Genomic DNA, 27,862 nt, shown 5'->3' with positions numbered 1-27,862 from the left:
ACCTGTAATCCATTTAAACTGTATATTTTTAACTCAATCGGGATCGTGGCTTGTAATTTTTTTTTTGGTCTGTCAATACATACATATTGATTTAGAGTTTCGTGCAGGTCTGCCTGGCGAAGAAGTAATCATTTCCAAACGCAGGATTCATAAGTAGGGATCATATTCTTGATGAGGACGAAGGCGGCAGATCCTCCACTTTTCTCCAACATTTCCAGCGTCTCCTGGATCAAGTCGCCCAGATTGGAGTTCTTCTGCTGCGAGTAATCGATTCCATCGCCCTGATTGACTATTGACAAAGACCATTCCATCAACCAGTATCAGGTAATTATTTAAATTCCTATTCCTTACGATTGATTGATTTAAACAAGTTGAGAATGGGCAATAATGATTTGTAATAAGGTAGGAACGCACGGCCGGACTCCTTTGAACAGGTGGCAATCAACTGGATTATCTTCAATGTCGAACAGATCACACGAGGATTGCGAGTGTTTAATGCTCCTGTTTCTCCATGCACAGGCAAGAAAGAAATTTAGATTTTTTTTTTTTTTATTATCAATCTTGCTAATGTGCCATACGTCTTAAAGGTGGAATGATGACAGGTAGAAGCGGAGTAACCCGGTCCGGAGCCCTGGTAATGAGATCCTCGGCACCTTTGCGTGCCAAGAACTCGTGCGGATGTTGAGTCTCGCAAAGTCCGTCCAGAAAGAGAGGCAGGTAGTGTTCATAGTCGAGGGTATCCAACTCCACCTATTTAGCCAAGGCCGTCTATTAGCATTCGACTCGTGTCAACTTCGAACATAATTTTTTCCCCGTTGTGCGGTGACAAATGGATGGCGCGTCGGCCGTTATCCTTGAAGCGGAACGAGTTCGATTGCGTAACGGATTTGACAGGGTGGGTAGAATGAAATCTTAAATGGGAATTTGACTTTCATCCGTTGGCGTGCGATTTTTGCTTCAAAAATAGCCAACAATGATTGAACTGTCAGTCATCGTGGTACGTTGCGTTCTGTCCAAATGACCGCCAGGCACGATCGTGTGCATGCTGGAAATCATGTCGTGTTATCGTCAATGAAAATGTTCCGACCTCGAATAACTCTCACATCGAATAACGTTCGATATGTATATTTGGCTATTCGTCTGGACAGCGTAGACAACTTCATCACGACAACTTCGAGTTGAAGTTCTTTTAATAGAGAAATATTCCCATAGCAGGGAGCTTTTTATAGACGAACGAAATTGAGAATTAAACAAGAAATGCATTTCGAGTTTTGCTTTTTTTTCGGTCATATGATAACGTAATCAGACGTGTATGTGTCCTTTCTCATTTAAATTTTCTGCACGAACGGCTAAAAAAAAAATTCCTACACGCCAGTCGAATCCGGTTTAAATTTTTTTTTTTTTAAATTGAACCTTCCATCCGAGTCGATAGAGACGACTTTCGTGGACGATGCAGACGGGCAGATCGCCTCTTTGGTAAATCCGCCGGAAGGCCAGTGAAGGGCTAGGTCGTTCGGCAAAAACGTTGACCCTTTTCGGAGGCTGGACGCGGCTCTGCGATGCCGAACGGATGGTAAACGCTGGAACAACAGTTGAACTGGATTGCCTAGCCGAACGTATTTGATGCGGCTGGCCGCGACGGGCGCTCCTTCCATCGCTCCCGCTACTCGAACGGCTCGATCCTGATTCCTGCTGATATTGCTGCTGGCCGGCCTGGCGCATCGTCAAAGACTGGCCATCGTTTCGGTCAAACATCTTCTCTTATAACACACACAATCACAAAGTAGAAGAAGAAATGTCCTGGACGCAAAAAAAAAAACAGTCCAGCTCTTGGGCCGCTCGTTCAAGACATGCGACTGAGTGGTGGTCGTCAAAGAGATTACAAAAAAAAAGGGCATCCAACGGGACTGCTTGATCGATACTCCTTGGTTCACCCTGGACTTTAATCACGACACGATCCGTCTCGCGATGGAGGGTGGTTATGGGAACGTTAGTGCGCAACCGCTTCAAGGTAAATTTTTTCTGACGGCCTGTTACTGCCCGCGGGACAACTAACGACCAGTAGATTTAAAAAAAAAAAAACACACGGAGAATATTGTTTTATTATTTTCCTTATTTTTTTTTTATTGTAATGATTTCAGACGGAACCCGTCAGCCACATTCAGAGGGAGCCGAAAAATAAAGGGCGCGGCCGTTCCCGTTTGAAATAGTGTCGTCTGCACGCACCCTCCGAGTACCGTGCACGCAAACGGACGTCCATCAGGAGTTTCTGCACGACAATAGTACGGTAAGGCTACTTTTATCATTACCGTGATGACAATGATTTTTATCTTAATATCCGTTACCGTAATGTTATAATCAGGCAAAACTTGCCCTTTCTTTATCAACTTTGAACGTCCATTTCAAGTAGTAATCAATTCAAGCTAACGTTGTTCTCCTTTTTTTTTTGTGGAACAATTCCCCTCGTACGTCTGTCCAGTCGACAGCAAGAAATCTCACGTGTTTTTTTTTTTTTTGTTTGTTTCCCCCCTCGGATTATTTTCTGAATGCGTCGCATGGAGGGTTATATCGATCTATAGGGGGTTTAATGTATTCCGTGGTAGTAATACGAAAGGTAACAGCGGTACTGTAAACGTGAGGACAATGTACAAAGGTCCGAAAGGGGAAGGCATGAGAGACTCTTTGAAACAATAGAACCCTTGCAGCTCTTCATGTGAATGAAGAGAAAAAGAAAAGTACACACTATCAATTGCTATGTATATATATATATATATATATATAGCATATAGAACGATATGGCTTGTACGTGCAGTGACGTAGAGTTGAATAAGTAATGACAAGTTGTCGGACGTACGATTTCGATATAGTTCACTAGACGTATAGATTGTTACGTGAGCATTGTTTCGATTTTAAACGAAAATCATCCAAAGCGAACAGCTCCGTCTATTCTATACGCAGCTAGACATTGTCAAGCACGTTACTATAAAATTGTACGTCCCATCTCACTTTTTTTTTGAGGGGGGGGGGGGGTAGAGTAAATGGACAATGGCACGAATCACAATAAACGTGTGTGTGCCGTGTTCTGTAAAAAAAACAAAAAAAACAATGATAACATCGTGATGCACGGAAATGTAAGATTGTCCCGATTTCAATCTAGTGGATGATTAAGATTTATTTACCCACATAGGCACACCCCATTTTCTTGCCGTGTCGACAGCTGTATTGCGGTAGACGTACTGCGTCACCAACATCAGTAATATTACGCCATTTTTAATTGTGAGTTTCGGATAGAAAGGGAGATTTTTTTGTTTGTTTTGCTTTAGAGGCTATTTTTCAAATTGAAACGAATAATCTTTTTGAGGCAAAACAAAAGAATCCCTTTTTCTCCAGGACATGTCATTATGCCTGCCGAAGATTAAGCTTGTAGAACTAAGGCTAGTATTTATTGCCGTCGTTATTTAACGATATAGTCACGTGAGAAAGTTACGTGCAGCTCGAGGCAAACCAAGCTTACGAAATCGCACTCATTTAACATTAAATGCTTTATCCAGAACGCTTATTTTCTCTCTCTCTTCGCACAAGTAACGAAATTTCCAAGATCTATGTTCGGTTCCTAGTTCGTTCTTTCCGTTTGTATTTTCGTATTTGGTGTCATGCCTTTATCGTTTTATCTCGCTCTCGTAGCCTATTGCTAAACAGGCAATGCTACAGTTACTGACCGCGGGACTATGCACACGCAGCTGAGGCACGTGACGACACGTGATGCGACTAGAGCTCCAAGAAACTTTAGATCATACTGATTTGAGTTGATTCGAACTCTTTTATCGAAAGAAATAATTGATTATTATTCCAAACATTTAACTGAACATGTTTTCCGTTTCTGTTTTATCAATTATAACGTCAGAAACTTGCACAAAATGATGGCAATGATTACAATCTAGGTGTTGAAAACATTTCGCCATAATCATTTTATAAATTGTGAATTATATTCTTCTCGAACGAACATTGCCCAAATTGACGGACAACTTGATATACAACAGACAGCCCTCCCCTAAAGTTAGTTGTACCAATGCACTTTGCTGCTGATGTGTGTGGGCACGGAATATGTCGTTTTCCAGATCCATTAAGGCACCCGTCTTTATTCTCCAGTCAAAAGTTCAAACGAAAACCCTGCAAACATGTCAGAAGGTTCCCTTTTTTTTCGCGTTTATGTACAAGGCCCTTTACCGTCACTACAGTTGGTCGTTCACTTAGATGTAGAGCAAAGGCCGGCTAGCCAGTTGATTCTTTTTGTTTTGTTTTAAACAGAGTTTCATGTGACGGCCGAAATCACGAGGCTTGCTTCCGTCCCGCCTTCCAACTACCCTTTCGACACGCCATTTACTTGTCAAGAGATTTCAATCAACCTCAAGGAGTAGTTTTATTTCACTAATGTATTGATCTTGGTACAGATCTTTATTGGTTATTCAGTTTTGTCTTGTGTGAAATGTTAACAATCAAAGCTGTGACAGAGATTTACAAGATATTAACATTCGAATTACTAACAACTATGGCCTCGCGTCGTACACTCAAACCACTCCATCCATACACAGCTGCTGGTCTTCTGCTTTTCCAATTGCCAAGTCCTAACTTGGAACGTATAGATATCGGTAAATTTAGAGGCTGTTGACGGCGGGGCCGAGACGCTTGTGTGTTAGCGTATCGAAAGCCGTGACACCACGGACTCGTGTGTCGATAGGATTGGACATAATGTCTGCTGTTAATTCATCCAAGCCAATTTCCTTGTCGGATTTGGCTCGTTTGACAGCGTCGTCGATGACCTGACGAACGTTTTGGTCGACATCCTGCCAAATGGAAATGAAAAACATTTAGAAAAAAATGGCAGAATCAACTGGTTGTACGGTTTACCTTGAGCTCATCGGCCGTGGCCAAGTCGGCAGACAGCATACGCTCGCGGAATCCCGTGATGGGGTCGCGAGTCTGTCGGACTTCTTGGATTTCATCACGAGAACGGTATGACGTTCCCGGATCGGACATGGAGTGACCGGAATAGCGATACGTAACGACTTCCATTACCATAGGTCCTTTACCAGTTGCACAATGATCAATGGCAAAACGGGTTGCTTCGCGCACAGCCAATACGTCCATTCCGTCCACCTGGAAACGAAACAAAAAGATTCAATTCTAACAGCACTGATATGGAAATAGAATGTATTACCCAAATTCCCGGGACGTAGTCACCGCGCGTGTAGTAAGCCGTGCTGGCGGAGGCGCGATCCACAGATGTACCCATACCGTATCCGTTGTTCTCGCAAACAAAGATAACGGGTAGTTTCCACAACTTGGCCATATTCATGGCTTCGTACAGCTGGCCTTGGTTGGCCGCACCGTCACCGTACAGGGTCAGACATACTCCATCAGTGCCTTCAAGTAGGGAGAAAGGTTCAATTAGAGTTGAGGACAGTTTCTGAGTAATAATTAGGAAATTAAATCTCCTGTTTTTACCTTGGTACTTGAGAGCCAAGGCGATGCCGGCCCCCATGGGTTGCTGGGCACCGACGATTCCGTTACCACCATAAAAGTTCTTGACGTACATGTGCATAGAGCCGCCTTTGCCTCGCGCGCATCCGGTACTACGGCCAGTTAATTCGGCCAAGACTCCAACTGGATCGACACCCATCATATAGGTCCAACCGTGAGCTCGGTAGGCCGTAATGACGGCGTCGTAAGATCTCATCGAGGCTTTCATGCCGACGCAGCACGCTTCCTGCAAAAGAGTAAAACATGGAAATGAGCTTTCAATCCATTGTTATGAGTTTGAAATCTAACGTACCTGTCCAGAATAGAGGTGACAAAAACCTCGGATAATCTTTTCCTTGTACAAGTTGCCGGCGGCAGTCTCCATCCTGCGGATCATTTGCATGTCTTTGTAGTACTTTAGCGCATCTTGCCGCGAGAGGGTCACATTTGTGTTTGGTCCCTCTTCCAGTTTGTGCAGTTTGAATGGCTGTTTAACGGAGATAATGGTTAAAGTATTTGAGGATGCATAAGAAAGAAAAGCATACAACCTTGGTGTCAAAGGTAGCCTCAGTGTTCAGTCCATTCTTGGAGTAGGTGAAGAGCGGAGCAAGGGATTTCTAGATAATGAATGTGTTACATAAATAATCTACCACAATTTATGCTTCTAAAATGTACTGTACTATATTGGAGGGCATGCCAAAGTTTACCATAGAAAAATCGAAAAAATCTATGACTGCATTAGCAGCCCAACCAGCTTGCCTAACATTCACCTAAACTCACAAACCAAATCCACATAGGCAGCAAAAGGAAATAAATAGCACTTTTACATTTCTTCTTAAGCAAAGGAAAGCTATTGAGAGATCTTTTTTGCTCATTATTATTAAGATATAAAATCTTATTGGACTACATACGTTTTGCTGGTGCACCTGTCTTCCAAGACACCTCAGTGTAACCGAAAACATTTTCGAGGTTAGTTCTTTGTTATTTATACAACGAAGCACACAGCAAACACCCGGATACTATTTTCAACTTCTTTAATAGGTCGAAAAAGTCTTCGGGATAACCTGCGAATCGTGAAAAAATTTATGTCGGCAGAGAAGAAACAGCGTTGCCAGATTTTTAGTGGTTGTTGCCTAATGAAATTTTGGATTCGTGATCGGGAAGAATAAGTCATTTTTCTCCTTTTGCTGATCAAGCAAATTGGAGCCTAGCATTGGCTATAAGCAGTTTTATCTTCTAAAAAGAAAATTAAAATAATCCTATATAATATCTGTTGGTCATCCGAATAATCGATTCAGGCTGCCTGACGTCATGCCATGTTGATTAAGCCAGAGCATGGTTTTCGTATTGAAACGAAAATAAGAAATAAGGAAATATTACAGTTCCTAAACGATTATAAAAAAAGATGCGCAGAGTGACGTGGAAGTCGTCTGTGTACGTTACATGGTTTTTTGGCTTGGGCGTTAACGTTCATTTGAAAAATGAATAAAAGGGGCGGGATCTCGTCGATTGAGGGATGACGTCACACCAAAAGCAAGATGGCGCTTTTTCCGTTCGAAAAATTCGTGGTTCTCAAGAGATCGGTCGGCAGACGTGTGTGTGTTGCAGTAGACCCCGTGTTGTTGAGTGTTTTGAGTGTGTTGTGCCCGAGAGGCGAGTGAGGAACGAAAAGAGCGTGTCATTTCAACATTCACGGCTTCGGCCGTCTATATTCCACTCGTAGTTAAACTGAGAAAGTTTTCCCTCCTCTGCTCGCCTCTTGTTAGAGTTGTGGTTTTCATTTCAAGACTGTCGAGCCCCTGCAGTCACGACAAAAGCTATCAACATTTCGTCCGAGTCGCAAATCGAGCCTCACAGGTAATGAACCAAGGAACATTTCCCTACCATTAAAATCTGGTGGGATATTGGAGAAAAGAAAAATAAAAAGGTTTTGAATGTTTAGGAATGTGATACATCATTCCCACCATTACGTCCCCATTTTACTCAACCCTTTCTTATCCCTTCTTCCCTCCAAAAAATGGAAGAATTTCCATAGCCCGCCAATTTTTACATTTCCGGTAAAACCTTCGATAGAAAACGTAGAATTGCATCATGTTTTCCGATTTCCAAAAGTTGTCATCAACACTGGGCGCCCAAATTTGTGCAAGTTTTTTTCGAAACGATGAAAGGAGACGGTTGGTGGAATCTTTTCCCCCCTTTTTTTTTCTTTTTTTTTTTTTTTTTCGAACGCAAGAGTCTACGTTGTTTCCCGCCCGACGCTAGACGCGCTGCCTGTCCACTTCGCCTCGAGGGGTCCACACTATACACAAATTGGGTTTTGGGAGGTTTTTGTAGGCGGCCCGAAAAGCTAGCGAAGAAGAAGAAAAAGAAGAAGAAAGAAGGGGGGAAAGAATGGAATATAGAAAGGGAGGGAAAAGGAGAGAGAAAAAAAAAAAAAAAAAAGAAAAAAGAGAAGCTTATTTGACCACCAGCGCCCGCCCCAGTTCGTTCGCTCTCTCTCGCTCGCCCTTTGCTATTATTCGGGAGAGCGCCCGTAGGGACAAACACCGTATGTGTATGCAAGAAAGAAAAAAAAAAAAAGGGAGACCCGACGACGACGTCGACGACTTTTGTGAAAAGAAAAATAATAAAATTTTTTTTTTTGAAACCAAGAGTCTATAGATATAGGGGGGAAAAACGGAAGAGAAAGGGGGGGTTTTGTGTGTTGGCACAGATCCTTTTTTTTTTGCACACATATACATGCGGACCGTGTAATAAAAACCTTGAATTGCTCCGTCCCCCTCTTTTTCGTCGTCGTTCGTCGTCGTCTTCTTCTTGTGGCCCCCTTTTTATTCCACACACATACATACAACGCTTTCTCGTGAGACTGGCTGAAAAACCGGTGGTGTTTGAGGGACTCTGGCGAGTGAGTGGAACTTGGCGTTTCTTTTTCTCCCGACTTGTTGTCTTTTCGTGCGTGAGCAGTGTGTAAAAAAGGGTTATATTACACTTTAGGGGGGCCAAAGAGTGGGGCGAGTGAGACTTGTGTGAAGGTATTTCTCTCATCCAGTAGTACATACACAAGTTGACCACACAGCTCTTTGTGTTGTTTGTTGAGTGTTCTCCACAAAGCAATCAACTTTTTGTGTGTTTTTCTGTGGATTATTACCATTTACAAGCAAGACAGTGCCTTGAGTGTGTTAAATAGTGGCCTGAACTAAACTGGATTTTGTTTTCTTGTCTTGTGTGTTTGTGTCTGTGTGTGTATGTGTGTTTGCCTCTGTGTCAACACTCGAAACACAAAAATAGGTATGGCAGATGGAGGGGATGAGGCTGCTGCACGAGTCAGCAGTCCAGAGCACCTGGAAGAATACCACCGGTTGATAGAACTTGGACTGGACACAAGAGTTGCTGGAAAGTTGGAGGAAATTTACAAAACTGGTAACGTGTTGAGTTTGAGAGCTCAGTTTTATTGTGTTTCTAAATTTGTGGTTACGTGTCTAGGTAAATTGGTTCACAGCGAGTTGGATGACCGAGCCTTAGATGCATTGAAAGAATTCCCTGTGGATGGTGCCCAATCAGTGTTGCAGCAGTTTCTAGAATCAAACCTAGAACATGTTTCAAACAAGTCTGCCTTTCTCTGTGGTATAATGAAAACCTATAGGTCAGTCGTTTTGCATGTTTAGACTTCATTTTCAAACTACTAACATCGCTGTGCATTTCAACAGGCAAAAAGTCAGAGCCCTAGGCTCGGCTACTGCCAGTGCTGGACTTGGTCCAGCCAGTGGAACCGGTGCTGCAGATACATCTTTCGACTTGAAACCTCTAGGAAAGGGACCAGATGAAGAGAAGATCAAAGCCATTTTGGACAGGACTGGCTACAAGCTGGATGTCACAACAGGTCAGAGGAAATATGGAGGCCCACCACCAAATTGGACAGATCCACCACCTCCCAACGGTTGTGAGGTAAACATGCCCAATCCCACTACATTCTTCTTAAAACCAAGTCTAAATCATTCAATTTTCCCATTGCAGGTTTTTTGTGGAAAAATTCCTCGCGATATTTATGAAGATGAGTTAATTCCTTTATTCGAAAAGTGTGGTACTATTTGGGACTTGCGACTCATGATGGATCCGTTAACGAATCTGAACCGTGGATATGCCTTTGTCACCTTTACGACAACTGATGCAGCTCAAGAAGCCGTCAATCAGGTAACATTCAATCCAACTTACTTCAGTCGCTTTTTAGATAAAATTAACCAGTTAGAATTTTAACATTTAGTTGAGTATCTTGGGTGTGAGGAAACAAGTTGTTGTCTGATGATGAGTGGATGTTTTGGTTGCTCCAAGCTGGTTGCTATTGACCATAATTGGACATGTAAATTTTTTTTTTCTATTTTAAAAGAGGAAAAAAAAAAAGAACATTTTGAGTTTCGTTTGCTTAAAAATTTTCATTTTCAAATGGCGGGAGGGGGAAAGAGAGGGAAAGCGATTTGCTTTTTACTTAGTTAGTGTAGAGTCTCGATGCAAACATTAACGGTGATTGGGTTGCTATGTACACACACAGTTGAATGATTTGGAAATGAAAGGCGGGCGACACCTGAAAATTAACGTTAGCGTCCCCAACCTGCGCCTATTTGTGGGCAACATTCCCAAGTCCAAGGGCAAGATCGAGATCATGGAAGAATTCAGTAAAGTTACAGGTAACACAACATGACACATCCCCATCTTTTTCTTTATTTTTTTTTTCATTCTCTCTCCTCAACAGAAACCTCCAACATTTCTTTATCTTTTTTTCGATCCTATACTTTACTCTCTTCTCTCTCTCTCTCTATAACTCTCGACACTTGAACACATTATTTATTCACTTTCTGGACAGCACGTTCGTCTCTTTCTTCTTGATTCTTTTAGGTCCAACCGTTACGGGAATAGCTTAGGATTATATTATCACTTTCCTCATTTGAAACTTGCAAAGCCATCGGAATCGAACGATTGCATCCATCATCAATTGCCACCGTCGTCTATGATTAACATATTTTTTTCTAAAGACTATCGTCAGTGTCGCGTACAACTAGCCAGTTGAAAAAGGCGGATAACACTGAAATGTGATGATGGATGTAGAAGTACTTCCGTAATCGATTCTGCGTATCGTTTTGAGGGCTTCGAATTCTTCTTTGATTTGCCGTCTGTACGTTTATTTATTTGATTTCCTGGCTTTTAAAAATGTTTATTCTTTTTCCTTTAGCTGCTGAGAGATGGGGGGAGGCATTCGCATTTTACAATAGATTACATTTCTCTCTGTTCAGAGGATATTTCTCTTTATCCGCCAACTTTTGCGTAGCGTATTTACCCGTTTGATTTCCTCCTTTATTTTATTCATTTTTTGTTTTCATCGGAAGTCAAAGATATTTGGAGGGCTTGGTCAGCTTTGAGCAACCGCCACCGGATTTGTCTTCTGCTCTGTCGGTAGATTTTCTTTTCTCTCTCTCTTTATTTTCCGTTTGTTTTCAATTTTTTATTTTTATTTTAAGTACCGTAGTAAAAAAAAAAAATTCTAAATTTGCGCGCGAATCATATCGTACCCACAGATCAATGGGAATTATCCGGTGGATGAATGAATCGGTGATTGAGTGTGACTGTGTTGCTATTATTATCATTAATTTTAATGGCTTGGTGGGGGGTTTTGTTTTTAATGTCAAAAGAAATGTAGGATTTTTTTTTTCCCTTTTATGAAAAACAAAATACGAATTTTTTGATTGATTTATTCTTGGTGGCAATGATGCGTGTATGTGCGTATTGTGTTTTGTGCCGTCCGTTCTGCGTCCACGACAGCTCAATGGTTGTGAGATCCGCAAAGGCCGGAAGGTGGGCGTGACCATCTCGCACAACAACCACCGGCTCTTCGTGGGCAACATCCCCAAGAACAGGGACGGGCACCAGCTCTACCAGGACTTTGACAAGTTTGCACGTAAGTTTTTGCTCGAAAACGAAATCGATACGAAAAAGAACGAAGACAAAACACAACCGTCACCGATTTTTTTTACCTTTGACTTCTCTCCCCCCCCCACTTACCAAACAAACCAAATCACGCCAACCTCCGTCTGACCGAAATCCTCGATTTATTTCGCCTTTTTTTTTGTTGTTGTTCCCGCGTGACAAGAAAAAATCCTGACTCGTTGGATTCACGTTTGTTTTTGAATGGTGCCCTCTATTCCCAACAATCCTTATTTACATGCAAATCATTTTGGACCTCTTTGTCCCTTTCCGACACAAACCGTTTGGTGTGGAATTTTGCTTTTAATTTAATATGCGATTTTTTTTTTTTTGATTTAGTATTCAATGTTTGAAAGAAAACGATTCGCGCCTGATTGTTATCATTAGTTTAAACCCACATTTTTTTTTTGATTCCTCGAAGTTCTTCCGACTTTCGTTTGGCTTTTAAATATTTTTTTATTTATTATTTCGAAGCATGATCTTTAGGTTTATCCTATCACTTACTACCTTCCTCTCACTCAATTCTTTTCTATTTTCCCGCCCCTTTTTTCCTACCTAACTCTGACCTTATCAGACTTTTCGAATCTCTTAAGAATGCACTTCCTTAAATTATTTATTTATTTATTTTTGAAAATTGAATGATATTAATAATGGTTTCAATTATTATTTGTGTCCTCTTTTTTTCTTTGTGTTTACCTTGATGGTGTTGATGGGTTTTTATTGGTTACGTCAACAGCTGGCCTAGCGGAGGTAATCATTTACAGTTCACCGGATGATCGGCGGAAAAACCGCGGGTTTTGTTTCCTCGAATACGACTCGCACAAGTCTGCGTCGTTGGCCAAACGCCGCCTGAGCACTGGGCGCGTCAAAATCTTTGGCTGCGACATCATCGTCGACTGGGCCGATCCGCAAGAAGAACCCGACAACGATACCATGTCCAAGGTAAAGTCCAGTTTCATTAGTTCTTCGTTTGTTTTCATTTTAAAAGCGTTTCTTAATCTCATGTGTTTATTGATGTGAACACGCAGGTCAAGGTCTTGTATGTGCGCAATTTGACGCAGGACTTTACCGAGGAGAAATTGAAGGAAACATTTGAAGCGCACGGTGCGATCCAGCGTGTCAAGAAGATCAAGGACTATGCCTTTGTACATTTTGAGGAGCGCGACGACGCCGTGCGGGCCATGGACGCGCTCAACGGGCGCACGTTGTACGGCGCCAACTTGGAAGTGTCCCTAGCCAAGCCGCCGTCGGATCGCAAAAAGAAAGAAGAGATACTCAAGGCCCGCGAACGGCGGCTGCTCCAGCAACAGTTTGTCCAACGCGGCGGCAGTGGCCTCGTTCCAGTCGTATCGCCTGCCTTACGAGGCGCGCGGCCTGCCATCCGCACCGGAGGCACCGTCCCCTCACAAGCTGCTGCTTCAGGAGCCCTCGCCTACGGCCGAGGTAAGTTTGTTCTTATATTTTGAAAGTAGGGACACTCAATGACATTGTGTGTGTTTTAGATTTTGAATTTGACTACGGATACGGTGCCTATCGAGGTCCTTATCCCGATCCTTATTTCAATGGATATTATCCTTATACCGGTGGTGACTACTATTATGACTATCCAGCCCGCGGCGGTAGGGGAAGGCCAGCTCCTGGGGTAGGTTTCAGCAGCACGTCCTTTTGTTTGGTGGTTCCAAAAGAAATAAAACAAACGTGTTTTTTTTGTACAATAGGCACCCCGTGGTGGTCGTGGTAGAAGTGGCGGAGGTCATCGAGGTGCTGGAAGTGGTGATCAACGAACGTCAAGCCCCGCTGGCGGGACAAGTTCGAGATGGAGGGCGTCTGGCGGATCTGAAGGAGCGACGGCGATTTACTCACGAGGAGGCGGTGGAAGTCGTGGCGGATGGAGAGGATCCCGCGGAGGAGCGTCTTCCGGCCGACCTCATCCCAGGTCGGGCCAACCTAAGAATTCTGGCCGGGAAGAAAGTGCCGCTGGAGGTGATGGATCGCGTCCGCTAGATGATTCAAGTAAATTATATTTTTATTTTTATTTTTATTAATTCTTCTTCCATTCTCATTTGTTTTTCTCTACTTCCTTTCCTTATTCTTCCTCGTTCTCCCCCCCCCCCCCCACACACACACACACAGTTTATCTTTTGTTGTTTGTTTTTTTTTCTGGCCATCTGATTCGTCGATTTAATATCTCTTTTTTTTTATTTTCTTCTTTTTGACGGAACGTGTTGAATATTGACAGCGTTCTTTATGCCGTAGGAGGAGGTGGAGTCGGAGCGAGTAGTAGCAGCGGAGGAGATTCAGTTGCCATGGGAACGTGGCGTGCGGATGCTCAACAAAGCGGGGCTAGCGGCGCGGAGGATTCCGTCTGGTATCAAGATTCTTACGCGAGCCAGTGGAGCTAAATTACTTTTTTTTTTTCTTGTTGTTTCCAGATCGTTAATATCTACCGTCATCATCTTCCCATTTTTTTTCCCGAATCTGCCGATGGAAATTTTGCGGAATTCGAAAGTCCGTTTTTTTTTTTTAAAGAAAGCTCCTCTCCAACGCGGCAACCCCCCATGATAGAACACTAAGACACTGCCCGTTCACCCCCTCTCGTTTCTTCTTCGCCTCCTTCCCCTGCCCAGTTCTCTTTAATTTTGCATTTTGTTTCGTGTGCATGTGTGAAGAAGAAGGTTTTAAAACACTCGCTGTGATGCCGTCGAGGCTCCATTCGATATGCTCAGACGTCGTTTGTTTGTTTGTTTGGGGTTTGATCTTTTGTTTGTTTGTTTCTTTTCTTTCTTTTTTTTTTTTATTTGGGTTCATCTTCAGAGTCTTTCAAATCTTCGGCCCAGCTTTTTAAAAGAAAAAAAAACGAAAACAAAAAAGGAAGAGTTATTAGAGTTAGTAGGGTATAGCAGAAACAAGCACACACACACACAGATCACAGTTTAGATGGCTAGTTGTAATAGGATTTTCCTTTTCATTTGATTTTTTTTTTTCTTTTACCGCTACTTTATAAAAGTACAGACCCCCCCCCCCCCAACAAACTCTTCTCCGACAACCAGCAACAGAATGCGCAACTTGCGCTCTTTCATTCATGACCCCTCCCCCCTCTCTCTCCTCAATCTGTGCCCTCTCTTTATCTCTTCCTATTTTTGATTGTTAAAGTTTTTTTTTTTTTTTCTTAATTATTTTTTTGTTTTTTTTTTTTTGCGTAAGGATCGTCCCTCTTTGATCTCTCAGCTGTGAGCTAAGGCGGCACGGCCAAGCCCTCTGCCCGGACGGAAGGGGAAAAAGATAAAGGAAAGTTTGTTTTTGGAAATAAGCGCAGAAAAAGAGATAAGACAACGACAGTACAAAAAACTGCTTGGGCACGCCACTACCACCATTTTATTGCCACCCTCGTGTCTCCCCCCCCCCCACCCCCCTTTTATTAATCGTACATGGACCCCCATAATGCATTCTGTATTAACCCTTTCTCCCTCTCAAATGTCCTTCTTCTTCCTCGTTTTCTTTTTTCTTCTTCGTATCAATTTGTCATTACGCCACCTGGTGGTTTAATTGACAGTATTGAAATGGGGAGGGGAAAAAAATTATTCTTTTTTTTTTTTCGAATTTTAAACACAAACAAAAAATTTGTTGACACAATACCCATCCAGTCTGAGTGATTTGCATTGAAAAAAAAAAAAAAAAAAAAAAAGAAGAGAAATTCTTTTTTTTTTTTTTTTTTTTTTTTTTTAAATTCTCTCCCGGTTAAAAAAAAAAACAAAAACAAAGGAAAAGAGACAGATATTTAGTATAAAAAAGAAAAGAAAAGACAAAAAGTAGTTACCTAGTTGAGACTAAATAGTAGCAGTAGTAAGATTTTTGCCCTTCAGATTTTCTTTTGTTTCGTGATTTTGCGAAATCGAGGAAGAAAAAAAAAAAACAAATTTCGTTTTGTCGTTCTTCGTTCATGAACGGGGCCAGTGGCACAAAGTGCGCAGTTTTTCTCTTTATTAGATGTTCCTTCCCCATCTCTCCCCAAACGAAATTTCACGTTCTTTAAAAAAAAAAAAAATTTTTAATACCCAGAAACTGTTTTCAAATTATTTGGACTTTTCGGTTCAGTTATCGGCTGGCCAAATTTGTTACTAAAATTAGAACCCAAAAAAAAAACGAGCACTTTTTCCGTCTGCAATTTGTTTTGAAAAACAAAAACTGATTGGACATTTCAGTTGAAATCCTTTTTTGTTTCATTTTGGCCTATTCATTTATTTCGAGATGTGTAATGTAATGATGGGAAAACTGCGGCCCCTCCCTCTATCTCTATTATACCGTTCTATTTCCCCCTCCTCCTTTTTTCATTATTATTTTTAATGCGCTTTTTTTTTTTTTTTTTTGTCTATTTCCTTTTTTCTTGAACTTTTGTTTTTTGTTGTTTTGCTTGTCTTTCACGTCTCCGATTGCTCGTACTTGTGTGTGCCGTTGGAAGTACGCAAACATCAAAAGGGAACGTTCAATTCGGGCACGACATATTTTTTTTTTTTTCTAATTCGAGACAGCTCTCCGCCTTGTATGTATGTGCGTATGATGTGCTCCCCCCCCCCCCTTTTTTTTTTTATTTACGTTTGTATGTCTCTGTTGTTTGTTTTTTCTTTTCATTCAACCCCTCCTGCATCTATTGGTCTCTAATTCAAACCGAGTGAAAATGGAGAGTGTAATGGCTCTCTCTCTCTCTCTCTCTCTCTCTCCAAAAAAAAAAAATTATCTTTATTATCTTTTTCCCTAATGTGTTTTTCTCATTTCATTTTTGACTTTGTTTCTTTCTTTCTTTCTTCTTCCTCTGCCAATGTGTATAAGTTTATTCATTTGCATATGTTTTTTGTTTTTTTTGGATCCAGCTGCAAAATTTTTGGATGCTAAGTGGAAAGATACCCCAGTGCTCTTCATCCGCCGCAACCCTCCCCCTCTCCCAGTTAAATGTCCGAGGAAAAATTTAAAGACATAAAAAAAAAAAATTAATTGAATTCCCGGTCCCTCCCGCGCCCACTTTTTTTTTTTGAGGAAAAAAAAAAAGAAGATATTTTTTTGTGTTCCGGTCGCGTTTGACGTGAATTACGGAAGCAAACCTAAAAAATTGTTTACCATTTTTTTTTTTTTTTTTTTTTTTTTTAATTTTTTTTTCTCTTTCTTTTTCTCTTGGTAATAGATTTGCAACAATGCGACGTGTTCATCTTTTTTTTCTTTTCTTTTTCATGTGTGTATAAAATAATAATAATGTGAAGAATCAGACCGGTGATACACCCAACCACCATCTTGTCTCTTTTGGATATTGGAAAGAGAAATTCTTATAATTTTTTTTTTTTTTATTTTTCTCCCTTCTACTTCCTCCCCAAGAAAACACTACCACACCCCATTTATCTGTCTTTGGTTTATTACACTAAAAAAAGTTTTTCCCCTCTCCCCATTCGTTATGTTTTTTTTTTTTTTAATTTAATTTAAATTTTTTTCCCCTTTTATTTCCTGGTATAAACCTTATCATCATTTCTCGTGTTTCAGTTTTTTTTCGGGTATGAACGATAGTTGCGACACGCTAATTGAATCTGAATTTGTTGTGTGCAAGATGCAAGTGGAAAATTTACGAAAAACTTAAAAAAAATGATTGAAAAAAAAATCCAAACGAATGAATTTCTAATCACCATTTCTTCATTATTAACATATCCATCCATTAAAAAACCAGAGTTATTTAAAAACGAATCAATGTCGCGTGAGGTTTGAACCCACGTCGGCATAAAGGTGAACATGAGTATTACCATTTAACTTCGTTGAAACGTACAAGAACTCTGCACTGATGGAGATCGTTACATCAGCAGTACGTTTCTATCCGATACGAGCAAATGTGTTTCGTCTAAAAATGAATAAAAACAATTCTTTATTTTCTTATCGTTCGTCCATCGGTATGTGTCCTTCAACCGAGTCAATCTGCTTTCATAGCCTTCAAGTCTCTTGTTTGATATTGGAATATTTTAGTTATTCAGATCAGAGAGAGAGAACCCCGTTTGTTGTTTTTTTTTTTGCATAGATGTTCGCATTTTCCAATCCTTATTTGACGACAAAGACCTTTTTTTTTTTTTGGTGAAGGAATTGTAATATAGGAAAAACCGGTTTCACTTCACATCGCAAAATGCAAAAAAAAAAAAAAAACAAAAACAAACCGCTCACCTTTTTTTTGCGGGGGGAGGGGTGGATGTCTCCCCCGTTTTTCTTCTAGATTTTATTTTTTATGTCTTTTTCCTCCTCCTCCCTTTTTAGAGCGGTCTATTCAACACTGCAATTCTGGTTTTCACTCAATTTTTTTTTTTGCCCGTTGGTATTGGAAGAAACGAATCAAACTGTCGTCGTTCTCCCCCTCCCCCCCCCCCCTTTCGACCGGGAGCGCATAAATAACAAGACCGCCCAAAAAAAAAGGTCCTGTTTTTCTGCTCCCTTTGGTTTCTCACGAATCCACCCCTTGAAAATCCCACACACACTGGTGCAATGTCCGCGTTTTGCATACGTGTTTTTTTTTTTTTTTTTTTTTTTTTCATTTAAAAAAAACAAAACACGATCGATCATCGAAAACGTTCACACGGGACACGCACACACGGGGTGGGGTCCAAACCGTATGCAAATGTTTGACACATGTTCTTCTCTTGGCAACCGTGTGGCACCACCTTAAAACACCTTTTATCAGCCGCATTTTTTATTTCAATTCGATTTAGTTTTTTAATGGTAAACGCTCAAGCACTAAAACGAATTGAAACCATTGAAAAAAAAATCGTATCCGAAATTATGAAGACAGTTGACCTTAATGATTTCTCTCGAGGTGAAAGTTCGTGTTCCATTCAACACAGTATTTAGAACATCATTGGGTAGCGAAGCTTGCTCGTACCAAATGCCTCCGTGCATTCGGCATTGCAGACGTATCAATAAATAAACAAATGCTGGCCCTCGGTCACGATGAAAACGCGATACGTATATATATTTTTTTTTTATTTGGACAAAAAAAAAAAATTGTATGAATATAGAACGACTGGAACATGTCAAAACAATTCGAGAAAAGCGGCTAGACAAAGTTCTAAGAACTTACAAAACAGGCCCACTCGAACGTGGCTCTGAATTGCGTGTTATGACTGACGTTCTGTATCTTTCTTGAATCATTCACACCAAAATTTGAAAATCGTTGATATACTTAACGCGTATTACAGATAGTAAGCACGATGCGTGAGTTTACGACTATTCATTAGCATCGCATTTGAAAATGATGGATGGCGACGTGAGGAGACGTTCATTCTAATAATTATTGGCAAATTTAAAACGACGGCTGCATAGGAGAAATCATAAGAAAGTTTTTTTGGGGCTTGAATAATTGATCGTGTTTCTATTCCTGTATCGTAATAACGTGACCGTTACAACGTCTCTCCTGCAAAAAAAAAAAAAAGATGCAATTGCCAACGGATACGTTTATTTTTCGTATATACCGGTCGCTTAAGTATATGGGACAATGTCTTCCGGCCGGCAATCATCCAACTTTCCCGCTTGTTGTTACGAATAGTTTGAAAATAATTGAGATGCAGAATATATGGCCACAGGCAGGGTATAATGGGAAGAAGATTTCCATTAGAGACGGTCTTTCCCTCCCTCCTCCAAAGAAAAACTCTTCCTTTATTCTTCCCATTTACAGTCCTCTTGCGTAATGGATGAAATGCAAGATCTCCCTCAATTCGTCCATTCATATTCATGTGTTTTTTTTTTATATTTTCCTGTGTTTAAACATTTGGGTGCCAAATCGTTGATGAATCATTCGAAAAAAACATTGAAGAGATAATGGGAAGAAGAAGAAGAGAACGACCATCAAGAGATGTAAGAACAAGTACCATCCCCCACCGGTGTACCTCCTCCTTCCGCGATGGCAGTTTCGCAATTTTCCCAGGCGTTCCAGCACACCGGTTGCACCGTACACTGTGACTAAACATCTCCCCCTTTTTACATAAAAAATTTAAATGGAGAAAACATCATAAAAAAAAAAGAAGGGAAAAATCAAGTAGAGGGATATAACCAATAGCCAAACGTTTTGACCCATTCATCCGCATGTTTTGATGTGTCGGATTGGGCGGAGTTAAAAATCTGTGCGGATGTTACACATGGAGCACACATGCATGAATAATATATGCGACCGTTTGCTTTCTGTGTATATATGCGCATAGAATATAATCCCGGCATTATTCAGATTTCTTTCCGTTTTTTGGACATGTAGCACAAAAAAAAAAAAACTGGAGGAAAGAAGAAGAGAATTTGACGTGATGCTTTTATTATGGCCAATGTGCAGACTTAGTTCACATCCTGCAATTACATATTTTGGGGTGGCAGCTGGAAGATCTCTGCTGTTGTTATCATGTTCTGCGGTAGTCATCATAAAAACGTCCACTTTTTTTTTCTGGCTGTCTCGTCGCATCCTCCTTTCTTTTTTTTTTGGTTAATATCTATCTCTACCTTGGAAATGCATGTGTGAAAAATATGGGGATAAAAAGTCCGTTGGTAACTTTCACCTTTTATGAGAATCCCCTGCCACAACGAATTTGTGTGTATCACAAGAAATCAGTCATAAAAACGAGCCTTTTCTCATGTGAAAATGATGTGTGCCATTATTATGTTGATGTGCAGCATCTGGCACTCGACTTCCAACTGATTTTTAATTTCAATTTTCTATGTCACCTTTATTTTTGAATTTTTTTGATTGCGTTCAGTTCTGCCCTTGGAATTCTATTTGGATCACAATTATATTTTTAAAATGACATTGTTTTTGTTTTTTTTGTACAACTAATGAAAGAATAAAAACGCCTTGAAAGTATCAAATTGCAGTTTGGCTCTCGCCAGCAAGTCTGTCATTTTCGTCTACGGGAAGACCTTATCATCACATCAGTAGATGATGTGTGCGTAGAACGTATATAGGGTGTAGGGTTGATTTTGTTACTTGATCTTTTGAATAGATATCAGTTAACCGCATGCTGGTGCGCGCCTGGTTGCCTTTTGTGTTCGCCAGGACCGTTTCCGGTGAATCCTTGCGGAACACCTGGAAAGGAAATCAGCAGGGGAGGGGCAATTTCTTGCGCATTGAGGTAAGCGCGAAATTGTGTCCAATTTTATCGTGTAAAGATATTACCACATTTTTGTAAAAGAAAATGGTTTACATGTTACAAATATATGAATTCTTTTCATTTTTGTTAGAGCATATTCGTATGTTTGCTTATTGCTTCTTAATAAAATTGAAACGGCTCTGTGAGCTGTTAACGTTCATTCGAGTTTTCGTTAAAAAAAAGCAGTTGTAAATTAAGGGCATTTATTAGTTATAATGATACCTAAAACTGATTTGGGGTAATCACGAACTGAATCGTGATTTTTTTAAATGGTGTATGAGAAAATGAGAATTGGCATCGTTGTCACGACAATTGAAGTTTGTTTGGAAATAACAATGTCTTGTCACGGTTGTGCTCGAACGTTTGGATTTCTAACAAAAGAGGTAAACAAGTCTATTCTTGTCTCAATTGACTAGGTAATTATGCTATTGTAATTTCAGTATGGCTGTGAAAAATGCGGGTTTGCGTATTGTTCCAAGTGCCTTGTTAAGAAAATGTGCAAGAGCTGCTCTGCCATGAAGTCGGTTGTTGCACCAACTCCGCCCTTAGTTTCGCAAGAGTATGTTGTATCACTATCTTGGAGTTAAATCCTTTCTATCTAATGTTTTATTTTTCTACAGGAGATTGGAAAAATGGGAGAATCCTATCCAAAATCCAATAATCCCAATTCCCCCAGTTGTGCTAGAAGAGTATGTTACATGCTTGGAACATAGTTTCTTTACATTGTAATATCTAAATATCAATTGTGTTGTAGGCGGTTGGAGAAGCTAGAGAATCCAAATAGAAATCCCATAGTTGTGTACACCGAAGATAGCCGCATGAACAACCTCAAGAGAGGACTTTCTGTAGAAGACCAACAGCTTGTTGATCGTCTCTCTAAACTGAAACATGAAATTCGAGAAATGAAACATGATATTCCCAGCCAGACAGAGATTGAAGAGCGTTTGGCCAAATTGAAAGGCATAGATCCCCAAGTATACCGAAAGCCACCAGCAATTTTTGTCAAACCCAAAACAAATGATGTTGATGATGCAACATCACTGATTAACCAGATCAAAGAAGAAGTGGCCATTGACAGGCAGTGTGATGTTCCAACTGACATACCAGTCTTTCAATCAGATGAGGTACTCTATTGCAATGCAGTTTTCCTGATTTTATTGCTTTACTTTCTTTTCTACTTGTTTTAAACAAGCAATCAACTGAAGATGATGTTGAGAGACTGCTGCAAAATGAGGCAAAGGCAATTGACATTGAGGCTCGGCTTGCTCTAGAAGGCTTAAAGAAAGATAAAGAAATCCAAGAAAGGTATTGCATGTAATATTTTCAAAGATGAGGAAAATGGTGTTTTATTTATATTAACGAAACCCATGTTTAGATTGAAGAAACTCCGGCTTGACAAAGACACCGAAAGAGAAGAAGTTAAAGACGATAAATCCAGCAACGAAGCTGAAGATTCCGAAGACGAAGATAAGGAAGCGGCTATGGTTATTGAACGGGTCTTGGACGAAGAGCGGCTAGAATTAGAAGACGAAGGAATATCAGCAGATGATGACAGAGCAACTAGAGAAAACGAGCTACCTTGGTGCGATCTCTGCAACGAAGATGCTCATTTGAGATGCTTGGGCTGCGATGGAGATTTGTATTGTCGTCGTTGCTGGAAAGAAACTCACCGAGATCTCGAGCTGAAGCGACATCGAACCGAAAACTATGTCGTCCCTAAATAATCGTCTTTACTGCTCTCAAATGTATGTCCCTTTTACCCTTAAGTAGCTTATCGATTGGCCATTGCACCCAGGGCCCTTCGTCATCTTGAAAACGTGATCTGTCTGAAATTGTGATAATCTGTGTCTAATGAATATTAATGGCTCTCCATCAAAATTATATGATGGTTGCAAGTCTTTAATCTTCTTCGATCAGCCTATGCGCAATCGCGCGACACAAAAGTGTAGGTGGAATTGAAAGGGACTGTAGAATCAAACGTTCGAATGCCGAGGCAGTGAGAGATCCTTTACCAGACGCATCCCACAGGTTTTTTCCGACTGTCTCCGAATTCCGCCATGGCTACGTACCAGTTCCAAAGAATCCTGCTCTTGGCTGTTGTGATAACTAACAGTTTCCGGTTCAACGCAGCCACATTCGATCAACCAGATCCCAGGGAACAAATGGATGCCTCTCCGATTTGCGTCCGACGTCCGTACATGTTCAAAGTCAAGCAGGAAGATTCCCATGGCCATTCCTGCTGGGATGTTGTCACCGTCACTTCTTGCTGGGGTCGCTGTTCATCTAACGAGGTAAATGACTCTATAATAATTTCAATGTTTTCATTTTCATTCATTATTTTCATGTTATAGATAGCAGATTGGCGTTTCCCGTTCAAACGTTCGCAACATCCAGTCTGCCAGCACGACACAACCCAATCGCGTGTGATCACTTTGAGAAATTGTGATGAGCTAGTTGAGCCGGGCACGTAAGTTGTGTGACATATTTCATCTTTTTAATAGTGGGGTTGATTAAATCGCGTCTTTGATTAGAGAATCGTACGTGATCTTGGATGCTGTTACCTGTCGCTGCGAACTTTGCCGTTCTGACATAACCAGTTGCGAGGGTCTGCATTACGACCGACGGACGGCAACCCGTCGTCTCCATTAGGACGGCCATTCATCGAATTACAAGAGGGCAACTCAGCGATGTCAAATCTTTCACACTACTCTTCTCCCAAATAAATGTGTATATTCTATACTTAATTATTTGTAAACTCGCCGTAAATACAACGCGACTGGAATCATAATTCTCATACAATTCAATTGTACTCATTTTTCAGTTTCATGCGTGTATTAAAGGTAAGATTCAGGATCAATTGATATCATTGATCATTTGTAAAAATAGTGAAGTATAGTTCAATCTTTTTTGCAATGGAAACAGGAACATGTCTTGGCCGATTTAAAGGTGAAATCGCGAGGACCTCCCAGACACATGACTCTCACTGTTACCTAATAATTCCAAAATTTAAATTAATTAAAGCTTATTCAGCTTCATTTTTAAAAATACTGTACATCTTCAGACGCCATAATGTTGCAGCATTGGCCAACCGATGTAATCATTTTGTCGGGATTCTTCAACAGAGCCTCCCAAGAAGAGGGCACCGACCAAGATTCGCAGTAACCTCGGCACGCATTCGTCGTGATCATGAACGCAACGCAGTCGGGTATTGTGACTCGTCTTGTATGACCTACGTATAGAAATTAATATGTGCATTGGAAGAACAATGAAAATCATTTCAATTCAAAAATTCGGCAAAGGTTCTTGGCAGATTACAATGTGAAGGTTAACGTTCTGGTTAGATTATGAAATTCGATAACTTATGGAAATCAGGGTAGCAGCACTTGGTATTTGCCAGAGATTGCCCTAACTGAGTTATCTGTATCACGCGTTTATAATTGAAAAACTTGTGGGCGTTGAAAACCTTCGAGATGTTATCCAAGAAAAGAGATCGTAGTTGCAAAGGGAGACGGTCATTGCGTTATGCATATCTGGCAGCATGTTCTACGTCATATTAGGCTAATGAATCTGTAAATCAAAGAATCGAACCGAGACAAGTGTGGGCGTCTTACCTATAGTGTGCAAGTTTGATATTACCATAATCGATTTTACTTGACAGGTCGGGACCCCTTATGACATGCACACTCGAGATTACAGTACCTCATTCTATTGCATATTAAAAAGATCAAGTCTTGAAGTGTCACAACGCAACATGTAAAAGGCACTTTGAATGAACTATTGCTAAACTGAACTCGTTTTGGACCAAGATACAATTCGTGCAAATGCAACTAGCGAAAATGAGCGTTAAGATGTCGTTACCCCACTAATACGTACCGACTTGATGACAGCCGGATAGTTCTCCGCGATTCGAACGGATGGACACGTTGATCTCGTTCGGTTTTCTCATTTCTCCATTGGACGCAGTGAGCAGGGCAGCCAAAGTAAGCCAATAGCAAGCGCAAACCATATTTTCTAATTTTAAATGATGTAACACTGTCTACTCAAAATGCTGGAAATTAAATACGTTTTTCTAACGATTCTTTTTTTTTTTAAATTTTTTAAAATGATACTAAGATGATGCTGGCGTTGTGGTGTAAACGTGATATGAGCCAGACAAGAAGCCTACTAAGTATAATGGTCCAACACTACGCTTTTGAGGAACCCTCGCTCAGCAACTTGGAAAAACCGCTAAATATCTGATCGGCGCAGGCGCTATAAAATATTAACCCTTTACAGTTAACTTTATATCATCCCACGTTCATGCGTCTCTTCTTTAAAATAGACTGTTTGTGAGGAACGATAACATTGGTTTTGGATGCGATGAGATAGCCGTTGGAGTGTAGAAGTAATAGTTAAAGAGAAAATGATATGTAACGTTGAAATGCAATGGTGACTTTGGGTTCGAATAACTCAAAAACTATGAACTCTACGTAAAAATGAATCCGACTTTCGTGATCCTCGTTAAAATGTGAAAGCAAATCATGTGTATTTATAGCTATATTTAAATTTGAAAATATTAAAAAAAAGTCGGGCTTATTTTGTCGGGCTTTGTCGGGCTTATTTTTTTTAACCAAAAATTTTGGGCTTAAAATTTTTGGCTCGGATTTCGATGAAATATAACCTATTATAACTAAAATGAAATGCCCTTACGGAATAAAATATTAGTTTTCTCGTGACTTGTGCCGTTTTTTAATAAGACGTAATCAAAGTGGTTTTTAGAGCAACTACTTTGAATTCAGGTAACTCAAAAACTACCAGTCCCACGTAAAAATAAGGTTGATTTTCGTGATTTTCGTTGAATTCTGCATCGAAATGATGTACTTTGAACAAATTCTAAATTTTAGCCAAAAATGAAAAAGTGGGAAGGCTATAGCCTTCTCACTTTTGCCAAAATCCGTGAAAAATGGTATGTCATAGAATTCGATGAAACTCACCTATTGTGATCAAAATTGAACGCTGAATTCGAATATGCTATTAGTTTTCCCGTAAGTTATGTCGTTCTCTAGAAAATTGCATCATGTCGTCATCTATGTTCTAATTCTGAGTGTAGTGAATAGGGGGATTTGTATTTGGAACAATCACGACATTACATCACACAATAAAGACTCTCAGACTGTACTATTAGACTAAAGGAATAGTTTTTTGTAGGTTGACATTTTTTTTCTACTGCCTTTTGTTTCGAGCTCACGAAGACAAAGAGTTATAGTGAAAAGGGTGACAGCCTCACTGTGGTATTTCTTTTTTATTTCATGTCTTCAAAAAAAGGGGAAAGCTCATCTACCCCTATCGTAATTCACTGAAAAGAAGGGGACAACTTTCGAACGAACAGGTCAAATTACAGGTTTTGATGAAGTGGGTTCAGGCATGCAAAAGGAATATGTCAAACAGGGGGAATGTCACGAGAATAAGAAATTAAATCTTGAATGGCAGCGTGTATTAGATGTCACCTGATTATTATGGGTTGTTATGCATACATAGGCCTACGCAGCTCTCTTTCAAAAACGGTCTACATCAACAAACTGCCTGAAAAGATAAAAGAAAGGGTTATTAAGACGATCGTCTTTTGATACTCAGCCATGGCATTCTTTTCATCTTGATTACTGGATAATGGAAGGCAATTGAGGAGCACTGTAAATGCATTCATGACCGCAATGCAAATCTGGTGGGAATTCAATAAATTGTAAAGCTGCAGCATTAGATGGCCGTGATTTTAAACCCGCCTCGTACAGCTGTAATATGGTTTCAAATAAAGGTAAACTTTACTGAAAGACACTACTGGTTAGGTAAAAATAGTCTGTGCCTTTCTGGTTAGGGAAATGGGGACAATGCGATCATCACTCGCATGAAGGAAAAGAGTGGGGCACTCAACGCCGGCTATGTGAACATCACTGTCAAATGCTACGTTGTTCGTTTCCAGCCTCTCGGTGAAAAACCGGTCGACGACAGACAAAGGACGATAGATCTGCAATGAAGCGTATAATTAGACATCCTATTATTGGAAACAGGGTCTCTGTTATTGAAACCTTTTGACGTAAGTATACGTCTATTCTGCTTAGATTGGGAGATAATACCGTACTAGAGTTAGTGGGTGGTTTCGAAATTCATCACGAATATTATTGAACGGCGATTCTAAAATCAAGCGATCAGGTGATTGTTTGACAGCACACAATTCAGCCACCATTTTAATGGCTACTCTGCATACAAAATACAATTATGATTTCAAAGTGTTGATACAGAACATTTAAAAAGTACACTCACGCACTGCCCAGCGAATGGCCCCATACGATGACCGTCGATTTTCCAGAGAACTGTCGAATGTATTCGTACACACGAATGGCGTCTATTGTGGCCCCGTTTTCTGTCATCAAAACTTGTGTAGAATCTGCAAAACCTGTGGAGACGTCAATGCAACCGTAACGTGTGGAAGTGAAGTTAACTTACCTCGATAATCAAATGCTATGACGTGGTAGTTATGAAACTGCAAGAGTTTATAGAGCTCCACACGATGACCGGTAGCTCTAGAGCCTGAATTGCCATGTAAATACAGTACGATTGGATTGCCATTAGCTAAAGATTGTTCAGTGTTGTCAGAAAGTGTATCAACCAGGTCTCTGGGTAAGACATGCCTTAAAATAAACCGTAAATTTAAGAGCTAGTTCAAAAATGCTTTGTTAATATAGTTTCTTCTTTACCAGGCACCTACGTGTACTTTGGGCTCTATAGAAATGTAGAAATTCCTCGCCCCTTTCAATCCGTGTATCTTTGGTTGACTATAATTCACTTTGATTGGCCATCGCAAACTTGCTGTGTAATATTAGATAATGAAAATACCACAATGTAATAATTGATTTCGTTTTACTAGTATAGGGCAGAAAAACGAGTTGTCGTTGGAAAGTTGCAGAGTACCGAAATATCAATGGAAGCACTACGTATATAACGATAACAGTAATTACAACTACTGAGAGAACTAGATGATGCATGCCGGTGACTTGGGGTCTAGAAAGCTAAATATTCAAGTTTAGTCTACATTAAAGCACCATAACATTGTCTTTTTTGTCTCTTATCACTCTCGTGACTTGTTTGCTTTAGTGATTGTTTACAACCCAAATGTTCAAGGACAGTTCCTATTTATACCTCTTTTGAAATGCTGGTGGTGATTTTCTATTGTGAAAATGCAATGAGCGATA

General features: G+C 40.3%; 7 protein-coding genes and 2 long non-coding RNA genes across 10 annotated transcripts; 5 read left to right on the top strand and 4 right to left on the bottom strand.

Moving 5' to 3' along the window:
* Positions 1–128: 128 nt before the first annotated feature.
* Positions 129–1,755, bottom strand: LOC130689596 (parkin coregulated gene protein homolog). Its single transcript, XM_057512549.2, has 4 exons — positions 1,414–1,755; positions 579–750; positions 352–501; positions 129–289 (listed from the first exon to the last, which is right to left on the bottom strand). Exons 1-4 carry the CDS (start codon positions 1,753–1,755, stop codon positions 129–131), a joined length of 825 nt encoding a protein of 274 aa, XP_057368532.1.
* On the top strand, positions 588–4,514 carry LOC130689630 (uncharacterized). Its single transcript, XR_009000760.2, has 4 exons — positions 588–717; positions 1,426–2,011; positions 2,142–2,287; positions 4,309–4,514. It is a non-coding gene; the product is annotated as an uncharacterized LOC130689630 (long non-coding RNA).
* On the bottom strand, positions 4,416–6,626 carry LOC130689583 (probable pyruvate dehydrogenase E1 component subunit alpha, mitochondrial). The gene is made up of 7 exons (XM_057512532.2): positions 6,432–6,626; positions 6,069–6,137; positions 5,834–6,007; positions 5,506–5,767; positions 5,219–5,424; positions 4,909–5,157; positions 4,416–4,844 (listed from the first exon to the last, which is right to left on the bottom strand). The coding sequence occupies exons 1-7, from the start codon at positions 6,480–6,482 to the stop codon at positions 4,656–4,658; spliced, it is 1,200 nt and encodes a 399-aa protein (XP_057368515.1). The 5' UTR covers positions 6,483–6,626; the 3' UTR covers positions 4,416–4,655.
* A 432-nt stretch (positions 6,627–7,058) lies between these two features.
* LOC130689556 (heterogeneous nuclear ribonucleoprotein Q-like) lies at positions 7,059–13,785 on the top strand. Of its 2 annotated transcripts, none has more exons than XM_057512496.2 (11): positions 7,059–7,377; positions 8,809–8,940; positions 9,004–9,163; positions 9,228–9,465; positions 9,535–9,711; positions 10,067–10,202; positions 12,230–12,435; positions 12,522–12,936; positions 12,996–13,135; positions 13,212–13,506; positions 13,733–13,785. In XM_057512496.2, exons 2-11 carry the CDS (start codon positions 8,811–8,813, stop codon positions 13,747–13,749), a joined length of 1,914 nt encoding a protein of 637 aa, XP_057368479.2. In that variant the 5' UTR covers positions 7,059–7,377; positions 8,809–8,810; the 3' UTR covers positions 13,750–13,785. The 2 variants fall into 2 exon arrangements, with proteins under 2 accessions (XP_057368479.2, XP_057368480.1); XM_057512497.2 differs by lacking the exon at positions 10,067–10,202 and adding an exon at positions 11,332–11,467 and having other exon boundaries at positions 7,061–7,377.
* A 7,154-nt stretch (positions 13,786–20,939) lies between these two features.
* On the top strand, positions 20,940–22,517 carry LOC130689586 (abscission/NoCut checkpoint regulator-like). Its single transcript, XM_057512536.1, has 6 exons — positions 20,940–21,019; positions 21,077–21,195; positions 21,257–21,325; positions 21,391–21,760; positions 21,829–21,941; positions 22,012–22,517. Exons 1-6 carry the CDS (start codon positions 20,972–20,974, stop codon positions 22,358–22,360), a joined length of 1,068 nt encoding a protein of 355 aa, XP_057368519.1. The 5' UTR covers positions 20,940–20,971; the 3' UTR covers positions 22,361–22,517.
* A 137-nt stretch (positions 22,518–22,654) lies between these two features.
* LOC130689616 (thyrostimulin beta-5 subunit-like) lies at positions 22,655–23,394 on the top strand. Its single transcript, XM_057512572.2, has 3 exons — positions 22,655–22,927; positions 22,988–23,103; positions 23,168–23,394. The coding sequence occupies exons 1-3, from the start codon at positions 22,694–22,696 to the stop codon at positions 23,283–23,285; spliced, it is 468 nt and encodes a 155-aa protein (XP_057368555.1). The 5' UTR covers positions 22,655–22,693; the 3' UTR covers positions 23,286–23,394.
* A 61-nt stretch (positions 23,395–23,455) lies between these two features.
* LOC130689617 (thyrostimulin alpha-2 subunit-like) lies at positions 23,456–24,720 on the bottom strand. Its single transcript, XM_057512573.2, has 3 exons — positions 24,510–24,720; positions 23,690–23,865; positions 23,456–23,626 (listed from the first exon to the last, which is right to left on the bottom strand). The coding sequence occupies exons 1-3, from the start codon at positions 24,640–24,642 to the stop codon at positions 23,534–23,536; spliced, it is 402 nt and encodes a 133-aa protein (XP_057368556.1). The 5' UTR covers positions 24,643–24,720; the 3' UTR covers positions 23,456–23,533.
* Positions 24,721–25,842: 1,122 nt separating this feature from the next.
* On the bottom strand, positions 25,843–27,663 carry LOC130689628 (lysophosphatidylserine lipase ABHD12-like). Its single transcript, XM_057512585.2, has 8 exons — positions 27,535–27,663; positions 27,368–27,479; positions 27,117–27,301; positions 26,934–27,066; positions 26,752–26,869; positions 26,476–26,637; positions 26,277–26,404; positions 25,843–26,198 (listed from the first exon to the last, which is right to left on the bottom strand). The coding sequence occupies exons 1-8, from the start codon at positions 27,653–27,655 to the stop codon at positions 26,171–26,173; spliced, it is 987 nt and encodes a 328-aa protein (XP_057368568.1). The 5' UTR covers positions 27,656–27,663; the 3' UTR covers positions 25,843–26,170.
* Positions 27,152–27,841, top strand: LOC130689641 (uncharacterized). Its single transcript, XR_009000775.2, has 3 exons — positions 27,152–27,290; positions 27,371–27,483; positions 27,543–27,841. It is a non-coding gene; the product is annotated as an uncharacterized LOC130689641 (long non-coding RNA).
* The last annotated feature ends 21 nt before the right edge of the window (positions 27,842–27,862 follow it).

This window comes from Daphnia carinata, chromosome 6 (genome assembly GCF_022539665.2).
Source record: "Daphnia carinata strain CSIRO-1 chromosome 6, CSIRO_AGI_Dcar_HiC_V3, whole genome shotgun sequence".
Taxonomy (NCBI): Eukaryota; Metazoa; Arthropoda; class Branchiopoda; order Diplostraca; family Daphniidae; genus Daphnia; species Daphnia carinata.
Note: the sequence above shows the minus strand (reverse complement) of the source record. Positions and strands in the feature narration are given on the sequence as shown.